This window comes from Manihot esculenta, chromosome 6 (assembly GCF_001659605.2).
Source record: "Manihot esculenta cultivar AM560-2 chromosome 6, M.esculenta_v8, whole genome shotgun sequence".
Taxonomy (NCBI): Eukaryota; Viridiplantae; Streptophyta; class Magnoliopsida; order Malpighiales; family Euphorbiaceae; genus Manihot; species Manihot esculenta.
The window spans coordinates 15,602,258-15,620,137 of NC_035166.2; the positions used below are offsets into that span (position 1 = coordinate 15,602,258).

The following is a 17,880-nucleotide window of genomic DNA, read 5'->3' on the forward strand; positions in this document are numbered from 1 at the left end:
CTTAAATTTCAATAATTATTTTTTTATCAATCGATAACTAATAAAAAATATTGTTAGTTATAAAATAAATTTAGTGAAATTGTAGACATAAAGAAGGATAAAAATAATCTCAATTATTACACTTAATATTTAATTATGTTACAAATTTATATATAATTCTTATGTTATAAAAATAAACTAATTTATTAAAAATAACTTATTCATTAACTGAATTCTTTGCAATACTCTATACATTTATAATAAATAAAATGATCAATATTTATCTATTTAATTCTCCACCCATACAAGTTTTCTTATTGTGCCCCATCCTACCACATATGGAACAATGGACTTTGAACGTTTCCTTTATTTTGTTTGACCTCCAGTCCATCTCATTACATATTCTAGAAAACATCGGTCGTCCCTTCTTCCTTGTTTCAGAAATGTCAGGCACAAAATAAAGTCCATCTGCTGCAGGCCAATAGTCAGGATATCCAAGATGATAGAATATGTACGCGTAACATTGGATGGTACGATCCAATTTATAATAGTAAGATACAAATTATTTGTAGTCAATTGAATGTTACATGCATGCAGCAATAGCATGCGAATATGGTATCCTTATGTCCTGAAATTTGCCACATGTGTATCTTTGATCCATGAGTTTAATCACTTGCTTTTGCCTACCATTTGCAGTAATTATTTCACAAACCATTGTCTGACTGTTGAACCGTCTAACTCTATGTCCATTCGCTTTAATTGCATTAGCACGTAGTGTTTCACTGCAAGACTGACTTAAAAAATATCCCTTGCTTTGTTGATCCAAAAATGTTATTCTCCGCGTATCAAAATAATGGACACATTGGAAAAATATTTTTTCAACCATTGTCGTTATAGGCAACGCCCAAATCCTTTCATCATGCCATTTAGGGATTCAGCCATATTTGTTCACCATCGTGTAATCTCGTCCATTTCTCTAAATTTATCTTCACTGTCCAATCATATGATTCAGGGTGTATCTCCCGAATATTATTCATTGCCTTGTAAAACTTCTGGTTTTCATTTGCTGATATAAATGAGAAGTTCATCAAAGTAAAATTAGTATAAGTCAAAAGTGACATTAAATTAAAAAAATAAAGTAAACTTCGTATTAAAACATGACACATACCTGTTTTGCGCAATGCTTTCTTTATTGCTGCATTTTTTAATGTCTTGTTATAATTACTCAAAACATGTCCGATGCAGTAACGATGATGACCAACTGGAGGTTGCCACCAATCTTTCTGCATCGCCTTAAGAATTTCAGCATGACGATCTAAAATTACACACAAATCTTTTCGATTGATCATAAAGATCCTTAAGCAATCCATAAACCACGACCAATTGTCACTGTCCTCCTTATCAACAATAGCAAAAACTAATGGAAAGAGTTGATTATTTACATCGACTGCGGTTGCACACAGTATACACCCGGTGTATTTTTCATATAGGAATGTCCCATCCATTGAGATTACAGGCGGTAATGTTTAAATCCCTCAATTGATTATTTAAAAGCCCAAAACATATGGTCAAATACACGACACATCGGATTTAATCGCTCATTTATCCAATGTGGATTATCTTCAACCATATATACTGTTTCTGGATTAAAATGATGAAGAGTAGTTATGAATCTACACAAATGACTGTATGATTCATCTCAACCCCCATAAAGCCTTCAAATTGCCTTCTGCTTTATTTTTCATATTTTTTTATAAGACAGTTCGTACCCAAATTTATCCCTCACTTCGACTTGTAAGGCAGCAATCTTTATATCAGGCTGTTGTTCAATTAATGCAAAGATGAATGAACAAATGAAATTTTCATCCAATTGGCTTTTTGTCAACTGAGGATTTATACATGTGTGCGGTCTACTATATCTCGTAATTTTCCATATATCCTCTCCTTCTTTCTTGGATGCTCGAAGCCTCTATGCATACCCACTGTCTTTGTCTTTATACTTTATAGAATAAGTCTTCTCTCTTGTTTCATGGTGACAAAATTGATGATGATGTCTTAGGTGATATCTTGAGTGATATTCTTTTGCAGCCGCAGCTACTGCATCTCTCGAAGAAAATATCATTCCAACTGAAAACTCTTTAGATGGATTCCAAAAGGAACGACCTTCTGGCTTATCATAAGGATCCACCCTAAATAAATCGAAGTCTATTTCTGCGTATGGGGGAGGATGAACAATAGGCACAATAGGATTAGGAAATTGAGTGTTGTAATATCGAGACTCACTCCCTCTATCCTCTTGACCATTATCATCATCATTATCCTCAGTAGACATTCATGAATCATCCTCATCCTCATCCTCATCCTCGTCCTTATCCTCTACTCTATCAGATAAATTATTTGACGGCCCTCCAAGACTATTAGATAAACCATAATCATCCACTACATTTTGCTCTTCACATTGTTCAACATTTGATTCCACAACAATTCCAGATTGACCTATATCAGCATGCGACAATACTAGCAATTTATATTAGATACATCATCTTCACCCATATCTCCATACATTCAAATTTTAAGGATCCATCCACAATTGTAAACTTTCTAAAATTAGTTGTCTCTATAAATTCATTATTCTCGGATAATCCAATTGCACGAGCAATTTTTTCGACCAATTGATTAAAACTTATCTGTTTACCAATTGGAATAATTTTTGAAAAACCTCCATCATAATCGTAACCATAAGAACTATTTATAATATTTTCATCCCAATGAATATTAGCATATGTAGGAACTGTCATTTTTCTGATAAAAAATAAAAATAAAAATAAATATATAAATTCAAAATTTCTATAATTGAATATTAAACTTTTAAATTCTTAAAAATTATAATAAATTAAAATTAAACACAATAAATATAATATATTTATTTAAAAAAATTATAATTTTTTATATACTTACCTTTTAAGAAAGAATTATTGTATCACATTTTCACCGGATCGATCACTAAAATCAATTCACTCAATTTCTGCAAATAAAAAATAAAGAATTTATTTTCCTTTACTCAATTTACTATATAAATAAAAAAAAATTAAAATTTAGAATATAAAATATTTAAAACTTACCGGCGTTTCTTTTTTTGTAGTCGAATCGAAACAAGTAGATATAATAATTTTGTGAAAATTCTAGAGAAAAATAAACAGTTTATAGCATGCAATTTGTTGAGATATGGTGTAGATTTTGGGTAATTTATAGAGTTGTGGGTTGGGATAATTTATAGAGCTGGAGATTGGGTAGCCGTTGGCGTAACCGAGTAGAGAAGCAGCTAATTTGACAGTGGAGTGCCCAACAAATTCATTTTAGAGGAGCAAGAATTCCCTACTCCTTATGGTTTTAGGGGAGGAGAGATTCTCTGCTCTCCTAGGTGCCGAACACGCCCCACAGGAGCAGGCAGCCTGCTCCGTGGCAGTTGAACAAATGTGTTTGGCAGTATGACTGCCGAACACATTCCTTTGACACATTCTGTGTGAATTTATAAATATTTTTTTCATTACGCATGAATTAAAAAAAACTCCAATTTTAGTGTATACCAATCAGCATGCAACCGTTGTAATAAAAAAATTGAACTAAATTGATTTAACTCAATTTTTTTTATTTATTCCTTGTTTGACTACAATTTAAAAAAAAAAATTAAATTGTATAATAATTCAATACAATTCTTTTCGGATTATGAAAAAAAATTATTTGAAATGATAAAATTTAACTAGATTTATTCTATTTTAAATAAATTAATCATAAATTGATTCTTCCTTTATTATCTTTATTATTTTTAAATTAAATATACATATTTATTTTATAAATAATAATTATTTTTATTATATAAAAATATTTTTTTGAACATTATTATTAATGGTCTTACAATATTTAAAATCTGAACTTTACATATATAATTTTTTTTACCATTAAAAGATTTAATTATGATGGACACTTTTTTTTAAATTAAAAAATAATATAATAAATTTTTTAATATCAATTTTAAATATATTAAATATTAATACTTAATATTAAATAAATTTTAAAAAAATAATTAATTAAGAAAAATTAAGTTAAAATGAAAAAAATAAAGAGATAAAAGAAAATATTTTTGATATTTCTATTATTATTAAAAATATAATATTTCCATTTAATTATTTTTATTTTTATTTTTATTTTTATTTTTTATGTTTTTGAAAAATTAAAATTAATTATGTTTTTGCACATGCAAAATATTTTGTAAACACATTATTTTATCATTTTGTAATTATTTTAGATATAATAATTTTTTCAATTATGTAAAATTAAAATTAGTTACATTTTTAAATAAAATAAAATAATATACATAAATTATTTTATTTTTTAATTTTTATAAAATTAAATTAATTATGTTTATTAAAAAATTAAATTAATATGTAGAAATTATTTTATTATTTTAATTCATGAAAAATTTAAAAGTAACTGTATTTTAAAAAAATCAAAATAATGTGAAAAAATATATTTTTTTTAATTTTTATAAAATTAAAATTAGTCATATTTCTGAAAAAATTAAAATGATATGCATAAATTATTTTAATTTTTAAAAAATTAAAATTAAAGTATTAATTTTTATTTTAAAGTTAATTTATTTTTAAATTTGTAAAATTTAAAAGTGTATAATTTATAAAATTAATTTTATTATTTAAAATTATAGAATTATTAAATGGTTTAAATAGTTAAGTAATGAATAAAATATATAAACGGGATTGAGTTCTACCAAATAACTAAAATAGTCTGAATGTAAATTTAATCCAAACCATCTATCTAACCTTTCTGATTGCATCACTAATTTTTGAATACTCAAAATCAGTTTCATTTAATCTTTTAATAATCTCAATTCAATCTAGTTTAGAAAAAATAATGTTTGGTTCTTCATTTTCGATCTAATTAACTAGCTTAGTTGCAAATTATACATTAATTAGCTACAATCTTATTTTCAAATTATTGCGCACAAGCACTATCGATATATCTAACCATACTTAATCTGAAACTGCAGGCTTTTACAAATGTTATTGAAGTGGATTGTCTAAGTGACAGTTAATACAGTGAATTTTTTTATTACTAATCCTATAATATTTTTTATTTTATTATAAAAATCGAAATCAAATAGTGCAATTTTTTTATCAGAAAAAAAATTACATAATAAAGTTTCATTTATTTATAAAAAATAATTTATATTTGAATAATATTTTTTATAGAAAATATTTTTTAATAAAATAATTTATTTTTTATCTCTATGTTCCTCTACCCAAGCCTCAGTTCTTATTTACCCATTGACTTCCACGTGTACAGCTTATTTTATAATATTATTATACTAATCTATGTTTCTATTTTATTATAGTTACGGATATTGATAAAGTAATAAAGAAAATAAATGCACGTGACAAAGTGGATATTAAATTAAAGTAATGAATAATGATTTAATGGTCATTATAGCAATGACGTGGCCATTTTAGTGGACGACTGCCAGTGAGGTATGATGAACTTGATTTGGTTGAGCAGCTATATATATATTTTACTTAAGGTCTATTTTTTTTTAAAAAAATATTTTTGATTAAAATATTTTATATATTTTTAATGTTTAAATATTTTTAAGAAATTAGTCAGTAAAAATTGTTTTTCATTAAAATAAAAATTAATTATATTTATAAAAATTGATTTTTATTTTTTTATATAGACAATCAATTATATCTAATATGGTTAAAAGTGTTTACCATTCAATCAACTATATTAGATTTCTAGCATTAGACAATATGACTACAAAATGCTGGCTGCGAAATAGAAGTCAAGAGATACTAATCAACTTACAGCTGCATGCAATCATTATTTGATGTTCTGTTCAACTAAGCTCTTATTCGACAATATTAGTGGTTATAATAATGGTTAATTTTTATAATAATAAATAACTGTTTATATAATATTTAATTAAATATTATAAAAATAATTTTTTATAAATTACTCTTTTATTTTGACCGAATTAAAATATTAAACACTATTTTATAAAAAATTATCGAATAAATTTTTAATATTTTATAAATTATTATCGAATGAAATTTAAAAGTGAGCGTCGAATAATAAATGTGTCGAGTTTAAGAGTGACAAACAATAAAATTTTAATGTGTTTTAGAATAATATAATGAAAAAGAAATGGATCCCTTATTTAGGATTAATGATTTATAAATTTAAGAGAGTGGGTGAGGATTGATTTTTTCTTATTTTAATTTTTAATACAAAGCCTTATTTCATTAAAAAAAATTAATCTAATTAAATTATATAAATTAAACAATCGAATTAATTAAATTGAATTGATTCATTTTGATTTAAATAAAAAATAATATCTATTTTATGTATTTTTAATTAAGGGTGCTATATTTTTTTTATTTCATTTTTTTTTCAAAGGTAAGAATATGAATTACATTGTAATCACAATCATGCTAGTAATGCTCCTACGTAGTTTTTTTTTTTTTTTTTTTTTTCTTTTTCCATCTTTTTCAAATATATAAAAAATTCTAAAGGTAACCTTTTCCAGTTTTGCCATTAAACCGAAGCTTAATTGGCTCTTGAATGACGCATTAGCTGGATAAGTTTTTTTTTTTTTTTGGTGGGCTAAAATAATGAATCCAAACTAAATTTAAACCAAGAAGACGTACCATTCTAGTTCTGCTCAATCTTGAGTCAAAACCATTGATTCTAGAAACTGACTTTTTTGCATTTTTTTTCCCTGGAAAACGACTTTCTAGGGAGGAAAGAAAACAAGGACAACTTTTTTTTTGAAAGATAAAGAAATTAATTAATTGAATATATAAAAAAGCCTTGCATGATTATTTGTTCAGAACTTTTAATAAAATAAAAAAAATAGTTAAGAAGTTAAGAGAAACAAATGAACTTCTTAATTTAATTTGGTTTGATAGCTAAAAATAAATTAATCATTTGAAAAAATTTCGGTTTGAGTCTCTATATCTCCAACCTTATACTAAAGTCTATATTAAAATTAAAATTGATAAATTTTAATTATAAAAAATTAAATCATATGTTTACTATTTTAACATCTTAAAATATATGGTAACAAATTAATATAATAACTCATGCTTTAACTAGAGTTGTTATTTTTCATGTCAGTCCCACTTTATGGATTAAAGTCTATGAACTATCTTTATTTTTTTTATATTTAGATGAATTTTAATTTTTTTTTACTTAATACTTCAAATTTAATTGGGTATGATTAGGGTTAATTTGAACTTAATTTGGTTAATTTTTTTTTAGATTTAATTAATAAAAATTGAGATTGATTTTTTTTTTTCAATATTATCTCTTGAAGGTTAAATTTATCTATCTTTTATAATTAAGAGTGGTTTTTCCTTTTTACCTTTTTTTGGTCAAAGATAGGCATGTAAATTTTAAACATAATCATATTAGTTAGGTAAGAATGCTCCTAAGTAGCATTATTGTTTTTTCTTCAAATATATAAAATTCCCAAAGTAGCCTTTTCCAATTTTACTCTTGTGGATTGCACTTGAATTTTTTTTTCTTTTTTCTCTGTTATCGTATCCTGATTCAAATGTCCATTGATGGGATTTGGATTCAAACATCATGCAGGAATCAATGTATTTAACCAATAAATATGTAAAGGATTTTGAATTTCCATAGAAAATTGTAGTGGATGGCCAACAACACTAACTTGCACTGCATTATATTAATTGTTATAGCCATCCTTCATCATTGACTTTGAACTTCTCAATGGACAAAACAATCATATCCTTTTAACACCCAATAACTTTATTTTTTTTTATATACTCATCAATTCATCTCCATCCTCTTCAGTTATGTTTACCAATGCCACTGCAGCTTCACACTCTCTGTGCTCCATTTTCTTGCATTATTATTATTTTTTTTTAATGAAAAGATAAAGCCTTTTGCATTCGAATTTTTTTTACCAAAGGGCACATTGAAGGGTGGTTGATAGTTCGATTGTCAACTTACTATAAAGCAGAAAAAGTTGAGAATGTAAGAAAAATGTAAGAAAGGAAAAGAATAATAATGGCAACTGATAATACAGCAGTAGAAAAGGACACATGTCTCAAAGGGGTTGATAATTGAATATTAACTATTTTCTCTCTTCACAGTGTCCAATTTCTTGGAGTTATTAGAGAAAATGGAATCATATTCCGCATGCTAATCTACAGAGTGAAGAACCTCTTAGTCATACTCACAAACAGTTTGGCTTCTTTCACTTTGGCTGTAGCACCATCCTTGACAGGACTGGTTTTGGCTCCAGTGAAGCCCGCCCCCCTTTTAGAGATACTTCTGAGAACTATCAAATCTTTGCATTATCAAGACTCAGCTGTGAGTGTATTTGAATCTTTTCTTTTTCTTCTCCTTCGCATCTTCCTTCCACTTTCACATTATAAGGCATCAGGTTGCGTGTCTTTGTACTGAAGTTGTGGTCAGTAATATTGCTGAGTTTTTCTTGGATTCTTTCCCCTTTCATTCGTCCCTGACATATATATGCGTCCCTGATATATATATGTAGATGTGTGTATATATATATATATATATTACAACTTGTCCTGAAAGATCTTGACACTCAAGAAAAGACCTGTGACCTGACTTAAAATGGGCCAAAAATAATTGTTAATACTCCTAGTCATAATTTGATACTAGCTAGTAATAGTTCTAAATCAGATTCTAGGCTGAAACTGGACAGTGCCAGGCAAGCTTGCCCATGTGTTTCAGTACACAAAAAGGTACTTCTAACACAGCCCACCCATTGTTGTCCCCACACTGCAAAAAATTTCTACATGCATTAACTTCATTGATTCCATAATCAACCCATCAATCAAATCTATGAACGCCAACCAGTACTGTGAACTACCCCTACTAGCTCAGGTTAGCTAGTCAAGTTGAACTAATGTTTGTGGGTAACTAAGCATATGTTTCAAAAACTTGAGTCAGCTGCTAGGCAGAAGTTGCTCTACAAGCTTAGCTTCTTTATTTATGCCTTTTCTAATCAACAGGACACATCATAATGTTCGATTGCTGCTTATATTAATAAGCTTAAATTCCAAACCTGACTGTTGGAAAATCAGATGCCTGCACCTTCAACAATGGAAAAAATGGAAGGTGAGAAAGGACTTGGAGATCAACCTGAGCGGAGAGACTCCTACAAGATTGCTTATATAATCCATTTTTTGCTTGGTGCTGGTAATTTGCTTCCTTGGAATGCTTTCATAACAGCTGTGGATTACTTTGGCAAACTCTATCCAACCAAGCACGTTGAGAAGGTCTTTTCTGTTGCTTACATGACTTCTTCGGTTGTAGTTCTATTTTTAGTCATGAGTAGGGGTGGTTGGTGCAAGAAGCTCACTTACAGGTTCAGAATGAACTTGGGATTTTCCATGTTTTTTCTCTCTTCAATGGTGCCTCCAACAATAGATTGGCTTGGGAGACCAAACGGAGCCTATAGTGTGACAGTCACATCGGTGGTGGTTTGTGGTTTAGCTGATGGTTTGATAGGAGGAAGTCTGATAGGATCGGCAGGAAAGCTTCCCAAAGAGTACATGCAAGCTGTTTTTGCTGGAACAGCCTCTTCAGGTACTATATAACACACTACACTTTCCAGCTCTTCGTTATATTTCTCCTATGATTCAACAAATGAGGAAGCATGAGAATATTGTAGCAGAGAAAGAGGACATTTAAAAGTTGAAAAAATGATGTGGAATGATTTTTTTTTCTTGATCTTGTAAGTGCATATAAAGGCACCATTGATTTAGTTTGAGTTTTCGTTGAAAAAAATAATAATAAATAATTTTTTTTTTTAAAAAAAAACCCTACTCTTAGAATTTCAGGAAGAATGGCATCTAAAGGGACTGTTTTTGCCTAAAAGGGCAGGAGGTTAAAGATGTCCTGCTAGAAGTGATAAAGGTGCTAACCTTCAGTGTCTCTCATATGGATCAGAATAAGGCATTCATTTCCTGCAGTCGCAACTTTTCATCTTTGTGATATTTGTCCTCAGCATAGCATGTTTCCTACATTTCCACGGAAAGACTAGTTGTCAATGAATCCATTAGAACTGAAACTAACAGCCATTTTAAAGCATTCTTTGAAGTAATAATTTCGGCACTGAAGCCACTATAAGCAGTTTCTGCCATACAGGTTTAAATTTTAATTATGCAAGTCTCATCCTTGGTTCCCCTGGCTAAATCCATTGCCTTGCTGCAGGGGTTCTTGTCTCCCTCTTGAGGATTATAACAAAGGCATCACTACCGCAGACTCCGCAAGGTCTTCGAACAAGTGCCCACTTCTATTTTATAGTCAGCACAATTATTCTGATGTGCTGCACGCTCAGCTGCAATTTCTTGTACAAATTACCAGTTATGGAACAGCATTTATCGCTTCTTCCAAATGATGATTCGCTGAATTCAAGGCCAACATTTTGGGCTGTAGCAAGAAAAATCCGATGGCCAGCTTTCGGGATTCTAATCATTTATGTTGTTACTCTTTCGATTTTCCCTGGATTCATAGCTGAAAGTCTTGCATCCAAGTTGCTAGGGGATTGGTATCCAGTTCTCCTGATAACGGTGTACAATGTTTCGGACTTCGTAGGAAAATCTTTAACTGCAATATATGTTCTAAAGAGCATCAAGAAGGCAACATGGGCTTGCATTCTCAGGCTTGTCTTCTACCCACTCTTTGCAGCATGCCTTGATGGACCCAAATGGCTGAGAACTGAAATACCTGTGATGTTACTGACCTTCTTGCTTGGAGCAAGTAATGGCTATCTGACAAGTGTCATCATGATCCTTGCTCCTAAGTCTGTTCCACTTTTAGAAGCTGAGTTATCTGCAATTGTGCTGGTTGTGTTCTTAGGACTTGGGTTAGTTGCTGGTTCAGTCCTTGGCTGGTTTTGGATCGTATGATCCATTTTGAGTCTCAGGTCACACGCTTGGTTTATCCTGAAACAGCTAGAAATCCGTAGTTAGAAATTCAATAACTGTGTTAACTAAAGCCTATCTCCAGATGAAGTAGAAGAAATGATTTAAATGAAAATTTGCATTATATGAAATTTGAGAGCCACCAACCTGAATTCCTGCAATTTCATGGTCCTTTATGGAATCACCCTTTCTGCTCCAATAATATTAGATAATGATAAGATTGCTGTAATTGAGCAGGCTTAATTACCCAATATTCTTATTCGTGCTTGAAAAAGACTGATGGAACAGAAGAAATATTTGGACTTTCGTACTAGCCATTCCCTCCACAAAATATCTGTATGAAAACCCAGTATTCGATTCCTCACCTGAAAGCCAAAAAGCAAAGTACACAAAAGAAAACTCCGGAAACCAGATGAGTTTATGGCAGGGCAAATGAAAATGTCAATAAAGCCCCGAGTCTGATAAAATCTAACAGGCTTAGCCTTGAGTCGGATGAGTAACCATGCTATTGCAAAACTCTGAACATCATGTGACATTTAGTACTTGCCTCTCATCGTAACATCTATGCTGACCAGACATCTTACTGGTAAATCGCATTCCGGAATCTATCAATGTTCCTGCAAGTTGCATTATAGTAATCCAGAGAGGGAATCACTAAATAATTCCATGCGTTGAACTTGGGAGGCTGCAAGGAAATACTAACAACCTTTCAAGAAAATGTGCAATTTCTACACTAATTGGCTTTCCAGCAGAAATCCGTGGAATCCTGCATAATTACCCCATTGTCATTTTAGAAAGCAAAAAGACTATAATTAGCGAGAACCAGGATTAATTTTCCAAACCAAGCATCAGATTAATCCATACTCTTAGAGGTCATTTGGCCTTGAGGTGGGACATCTATACTCAAAAGCTGAAAAATCAAAACAGAGCTTTCCAAAGAAGCCTTATTTCCTTGGTCCACAATATAAAGCTGTATTCGACAATATATATATATATATATATATATATATAAAGCTGTCATTTTGCTATCTCGGCTTTTGCGCACAGCTAGGTCCTACATCACCAAAATGGCACTAACATCCCACACTAGATCTTTATTTTCTGTGCTAGAAACCATATGAGACCAAAGATAGTGAACCAAAAAAAGATCAATAATTACCGACATCGGCCGACAAAAAAGAATTAAAAAGTTACAGTAATCTACTAATTTGCAGTAGCCAGCCAGGAAAAATTATAAGCATATTGGTTGTTGAAGTTCAATAACATAGATAGAGGCATAGAAATATTTCAGTGTACGAACAAACCAAAGGACAAAGAAAAAAAAGATGGAAGTTGATGAGTATATGCTGCCAAGCAAAGCTAGCCCATAAACAAAATATGCTTCTTGGTTGCGTGAGAATCCTGAGGAAAATTTTACCCACATAATCATTGCATGTTGCTGTTAAGCTTTTCATGCGACAAGAAGATTTTGAATAAAGCATGCTCAAGCTCACCCACACATACAGATACAGTCATACACACACAGAAATAGAGAGAGAGAGAGAGAGAGAGAGAGAGAGAGAGGGTTTTCCCAATAAAGATTCATTCCATTTCTTATTTTCCTTTTTACATGATATGGATCAACAACCACAGGCGGCAAAACAACAATTGGTTAAAATAATTTATCTTAGAAGGGGGAAAAGGCCTAAAAGAAAAGGATATATGAACAATGGTCAAAAATTATGCGAGTGAATTTATGAAGCAGCAGCTAAAGGAGGTGACTTTCCATGGAAAAGAGTTGGTGGTGATGATTCACTCATCTCTTCTCCTTCATGCCCCTCATCTTCCTCAGTATCCCACAGAAACCGAGCATATGATGCTAGCACAAAACTGCACCATAAACAAAGTATATAGATTATGACAACAGATTCCACAATTGCTATTCGCTACGACAATAGCAACAAATCCAGCATGGAAATTACAAGCAAGTTGCATATGCAAATGTTTGCACATCAATACTTAACAACCAAAATTATGTTAAGTTTTATATTAATATAAAAGCAGCAGAAATTTTCTAAACCATCACTAACAAAAACAGTTCTCACCAATCATCAGGAGCCGCTTTAACAGCTTGATCGAAATATGCCTCAGCACGGGAAGCATCCCTATGCCTCTGCCATATCAAATCAGCATACATAGATAAAACGTTTCCATCATTGGGGTTTTCTAAGATTGCTCTCCCACAATACTCTTCAGCCTTTACAAAATCTGCTCGAACCTGTTTCCAAATATAGTAACAATTCATTAGTAACAAAAACATCCTGTAAGAGTGAATCAGATTCATATGCATGAACCCAAATCTAGTAACAATTCATTACGCATAAAAGTTGCCAAAAAATCATGAAGGAAAATGAGGAAGAATACAAAATTCAGTTTATTAAGAACATTGGAAGCGATTACTATTTCACAGTTATTAACATTTCCATTAGTTAATTGGTTAATAATTACTAGAAAAATGGGGAAAAAACAAAAGAAAATTAGCTGAATGAGAGAGAAATGCTTTTGCATGTAATACCTCTTTCAAGAATTTCGCATAATTGCTAAGCAGCAGCGAATTCCCAGGATTTGCTTCGATCATTTTTTGATAATAAACATCTGTTCTATCATTCCCACTATTTGAATCCCAAAACCCAGAGTTGCCACCATCTCCGTTGTCCGATCCACCACCACCACCGCCACAGATTTTCCCGCCACCACTACCAATTCCACCACCCACCAAAAGTCCAAGCAATCTATTATCTTTCGTCCTAACATTGGACTCCTCATTTAACACAACACACCCCAAAGACAAACCAGTACCCGACGACGCCATTTTCTCGTCTTCATCCTCAAGCGCAAATCCATCCATGACTTTGATGACGGGTTTCTTCTTCAGGGCTGAGAGGCATCTGAGGTCGGGCTCAGAAAGGGCTTTGGTCATTTTCTTCATCGAATCGTCATGAGAAGAAATGGAAGACGAAGAGAACGAACTATAACAAGAAGCTGTTAAAGCAAGCGATCGGGTTTTGTAGATTTGGTGAAAGAATTCAGGCTCTGCTGAGGGTTCCTTGGAGTGAGGAAACCATGAGTTGAGCATTGGCGTTGATGAGCTTCGCAGAAGCATCGTTAAGGAGGAGAGATTTTTTCCTGTTTTTTCTCCTTTCTCCGACTCTGCAATGTACTGGGAGTGCAGAGGAGATTTTTTTATAGTATCACGGAGGAGAAGTACGGATTTAATCGTTGCCGTCGATTGGGGGCACGTGGTTAATTTATTATTAGCTGTCTAACGACTCGTTTGGTAATTGGCAAATTGCACCAGAAACCAAAATACGGTTTAAATTAAAACGGCTTTCCTTTCTCGTTTCTTTTTTTTTTTTTTTTTGACCTTTTTAATTATGGACTAATTCTCTGATTTTCAGATGAAAATTAAGTTGGATTTTTTTATTTTATTTTTTTATTTTATTCAATCTTATTTACTTTTTAAAATTATTTTTAGTTGTATAAACCAAATACCAGCTGTTTATATCATTGAATTGTTTGGTTATAAACAGAAATTAACAACCTCTATAAGAAAGAAAACAATTTAGTTTCCCTTCTGGTTGAGAAGTCGTTACAAATAATTAAAAGAATATACAAAATAAAATGAGAAAGTAATAAAAACAGTATATTCGAATAATATATTACTATAAGAAAATAATACTTATTTTAATAAATTCATAATTTCCTGATTTCTTTACTATAAGATCTATACTTATATTTGTTAATCCATTTATTACTTAACATAAAATTTATTACACATATTTTATTTGTCTAAGTGACTATATCAAATCCCTCCACTTATAAAATATAACATATATAATATTTTATTTAATTTATCTGATAAATTCAAATTCAAGCCTCCATTTATAGTCCGAAGCCAATTTGGCTTCTGCACTTGCAAAGAATAAAAGTTGCATATACTGGACAGAGGCAGGACACGGTTGACATTTGACGAAAGCAGACCCTGTCCCTATAGAACCATGGTCACGTGAGCTGGGACCCATTGGAGACGTCTGATTGGCTACCTGATGTACTTCAATGGTATAGATTCAATCTCACTACGTGATGCCTTTGCGCTGGCGACGCTTGAAAGTGAAAGGCTGGATTTTTCCACAGTATTGGCAGTAAAATACAAAAAGCCCACAGATACTTCCAACTATGCCGAATCTACAACCGCTTGGTTTGGGTGGCTGGCCTTGACTTCAGTGGGCCCTTTGAGAAAATTAGCAAGAGCTGTTTGAGTGGAGCCCATGGCTCGATTCAACGGTGAACCAATTGCGGTGTGGGGTTCACGACAATCAATCACATTCACGTCTTTGGTTGGCAGGTTCAGTCGTGCAGCCCCCCTCGGTAGATTTTTGTGGGTCGCATAGGGAGTCCTACTCTTTTGTCATCGAGCATGCAAATGCTGAAGTTGATTGTTTAGGGGTAAAGTCGTAAACTCACGTGCATAATAATACAATTGAGACTATTTGAAAAAAGGGAGATTTACAATTTAATCCCTGAATATTATCATTATTAACAAGTCAGTTCCTGTATTTTTAGAAACCTATTAAAACGTCCTTATATTTTCTTTTCGTCAACGAAATAGTCATTCCGTCCCCTTTTTAGTTAAAATTAGATAAATGAGGAGAGAGAAAAATTTTAAAATCCAATTTTACCCTCAAATAAAATCATTTATATAGTCTTTAGATATTGCTATTATTAATAAGTTATTCTTACATTTTCAAAAATTTATTAAAACATTTTTATCTTTTTTCATATATATTAAAATATCGTTATTATTTTTTTCGATCAATAAAATAGTTCGTATCTTTTCTCATATCTATTAAAACATCCTTATCGTTTCTTTCCATTAACAAAATAGTCCCTCCTCATCGTTTCTTTTTATCAACGAAATCGTCCCTCCCTATATTTTTAGAAATATATTAAAACGTTCTTATTGTTTTTTTATCAACGAAATAGTTCCTATCTTTTTTCAGATCTATTAAAATGTCTTTATTGTTTTTTTTATCAACGAAATAGTTCCTGTCTTTTCTTTCCTCCTCCTCCTCCTCAAAAGAAGAAGAAGAAGAAGAAGAAGAAGAAGAAGAAGAAGAAGAAGAAGAAGAAGAAGAAGAAGAAGAAGAAGAAGAAGAAGAATTGATGAAGAAGAAAAGGAAGGAGGAGGAGAAAAATAATAGAGTGTAATTTAGTCTTTTACTATATTTTTAACGGCAAAAATATATGTTTTAAATCACATTAAAATATATGTTTTAAAAAGTCTACTATTTAATTTTTTTCATTAATTTTAATATTTTATTATTTAATCTTTATAATTTTAAAAATTTTATTAATTGGTCCCTTAAATTTTTAAAAAAATTTATTAATTAATCCTTCCGTATTAAAAATATTTTAAATTTTTTTATAATATTTAACCATTAAAATTAATTAATAAATAAATTATTAGACTTTTTAAAACCTTTAGTCTAATAAAATACCAAGAGGTCATTAGGTTCTTTGTACTTGGAGGTAAATTTTTTTTATTAATATAAATTTTAATTATGTAAATTCTTTAAAAAATATAGAATTATTCGTATGATTATAAAAGTTAGTGACATTGCAAGAGGTTGTGAGATTTCTTTTTTCTTTATTTTTTTAAAATTTTTTTCTGAAAGTTATTTGGTATTTTGTTGGTTAGAAAATGAGAGAAAGAGATATATGAAATTTGTGTGAAGGAGAATCAAAGGAGCTTTGGGCATCAACTTTAAGCCTCAAGATGCATTTTCAGTCTCAATAAAATATTAAAAATAGAAAGAAAGAAAAAATAGGTAAGTGTATCAAACTCTGCAATCTTTGAAACATCAAAGTTTGTTTTTACTTCTCTCTTACCCTCCAATTAGAATATGAAGATCATCAAATTGGACCCATTACTCCTACTTCCTCAAATCTTTTCCTTTCATGTCTTTTTCAATAAAACCCCACTGAAACTCATTAATCAATATGCCCAATATTATTCTGTAGGTCAATTATTTTGCCTTCGCTTCTCGTTCTACATGATAATTGAAATTGAATCATATTCAAATTTGATAGAGTTTCAATTTTATTTTTTATTTTTTCAATTCTTGATTTCGTCAGCTTTGTAGTTCGATTTTAATTTTTAAAGCTTTTTTTAAATATATTTTTTTTATAAAAAAAATTGAAATTTTATTTTTATTTATGCAAGAATTTATTTATTTAGAATTAATTTAAATATAATAAAATTTAATTAAATTTTTTATATTAGACAAATTAATAATAAATTTAAATTAATTTAATTTATTAATATATATTAAAAAATAACAATAAAATTTATTAATAAAATTATTAAAAAATAACCACTAACGTAGATTATCAATCGCTTATCAATCATTTAAAATATTAACAATAAAATTACTGATAGTTTATCGATAAAAATTTATAGTTATATCTTCTTATATTTATTATTTTTAAATTAAATATAAATATTTATTTTTATAAATCACAATCACTAAAATTATTATTAATATTTTATAATATTTAAAAATATAAATTTTATATAATTTTTTATTATTAAAAATATAAAAATTATTTTTAAATTAGTAAAATAATATAATAAATTTCTTAATATTAATTATAAATATATTAAGTATTAATAGCTAATATTAAATTAAAATAATTTTTGTAAAGGGAAATTATTAGTTAAATAAGAAACAAATTTAAAATTAAAACAAGTAAAAAAATAAAGAATAAAAAAAGAAAATAAAAAGAATTTTTAAGGATTAATTAAATAATTTTAATATAAATAAGTTTAAGTGAAATAGTTTTTATAAAATTTTAACAATCA

At 29.8% G+C, this 17,880-nt stretch overlaps 2 protein-coding genes and 1 long non-coding RNA gene across 3 annotated transcripts; 1 reads left to right on the forward strand and 2 right to left on the reverse strand.

Annotated features, from left to right (window-relative positions):
- Positions 1 to 8,072: 8,072 nt before the first annotated feature.
- Positions 8,073 to 10,273, reverse strand: LOC110617221. The gene is made up of 2 exons (XR_002488328.2): positions 9,978 to 10,273; positions 8,073 to 9,685 (listed from the first exon to the last, which is right to left on the reverse strand). It is a non-coding gene; the product is annotated as an uncharacterized LOC110617221 (long non-coding RNA).
- Positions 8,625 to 11,110, forward strand: LOC110617218 (equilibrative nucleotide transporter 8). Its single transcript, XM_021759873.2, has 2 exons — positions 8,625 to 9,639; positions 10,267 to 11,110. Exons 1-2 carry the CDS (start codon positions 9,135 to 9,137, stop codon positions 10,962 to 10,964), a joined length of 1,203 nt encoding a protein of 400 aa, XP_021615565.1. The 5' UTR covers positions 8,625 to 9,134; the 3' UTR covers positions 10,965 to 11,110.
- Positions 11,111 to 12,544: 1,434 nt separating this feature from the next.
- LOC110617219 lies at positions 12,545 to 14,182 on the reverse strand. Its single transcript, XM_021759874.2, has 3 exons — positions 13,534 to 14,182; positions 13,064 to 13,236; positions 12,545 to 12,848 (listed from the first exon to the last, which is right to left on the reverse strand). Exons 1-3 carry the CDS (start codon positions 14,119 to 14,121, stop codon positions 12,713 to 12,715), a joined length of 897 nt encoding a protein of 298 aa, XP_021615566.1. The 5' UTR covers positions 14,122 to 14,182; the 3' UTR covers positions 12,545 to 12,712.
- Between the last annotated feature and the right edge of the window lie 3,698 nt (positions 14,183 to 17,880).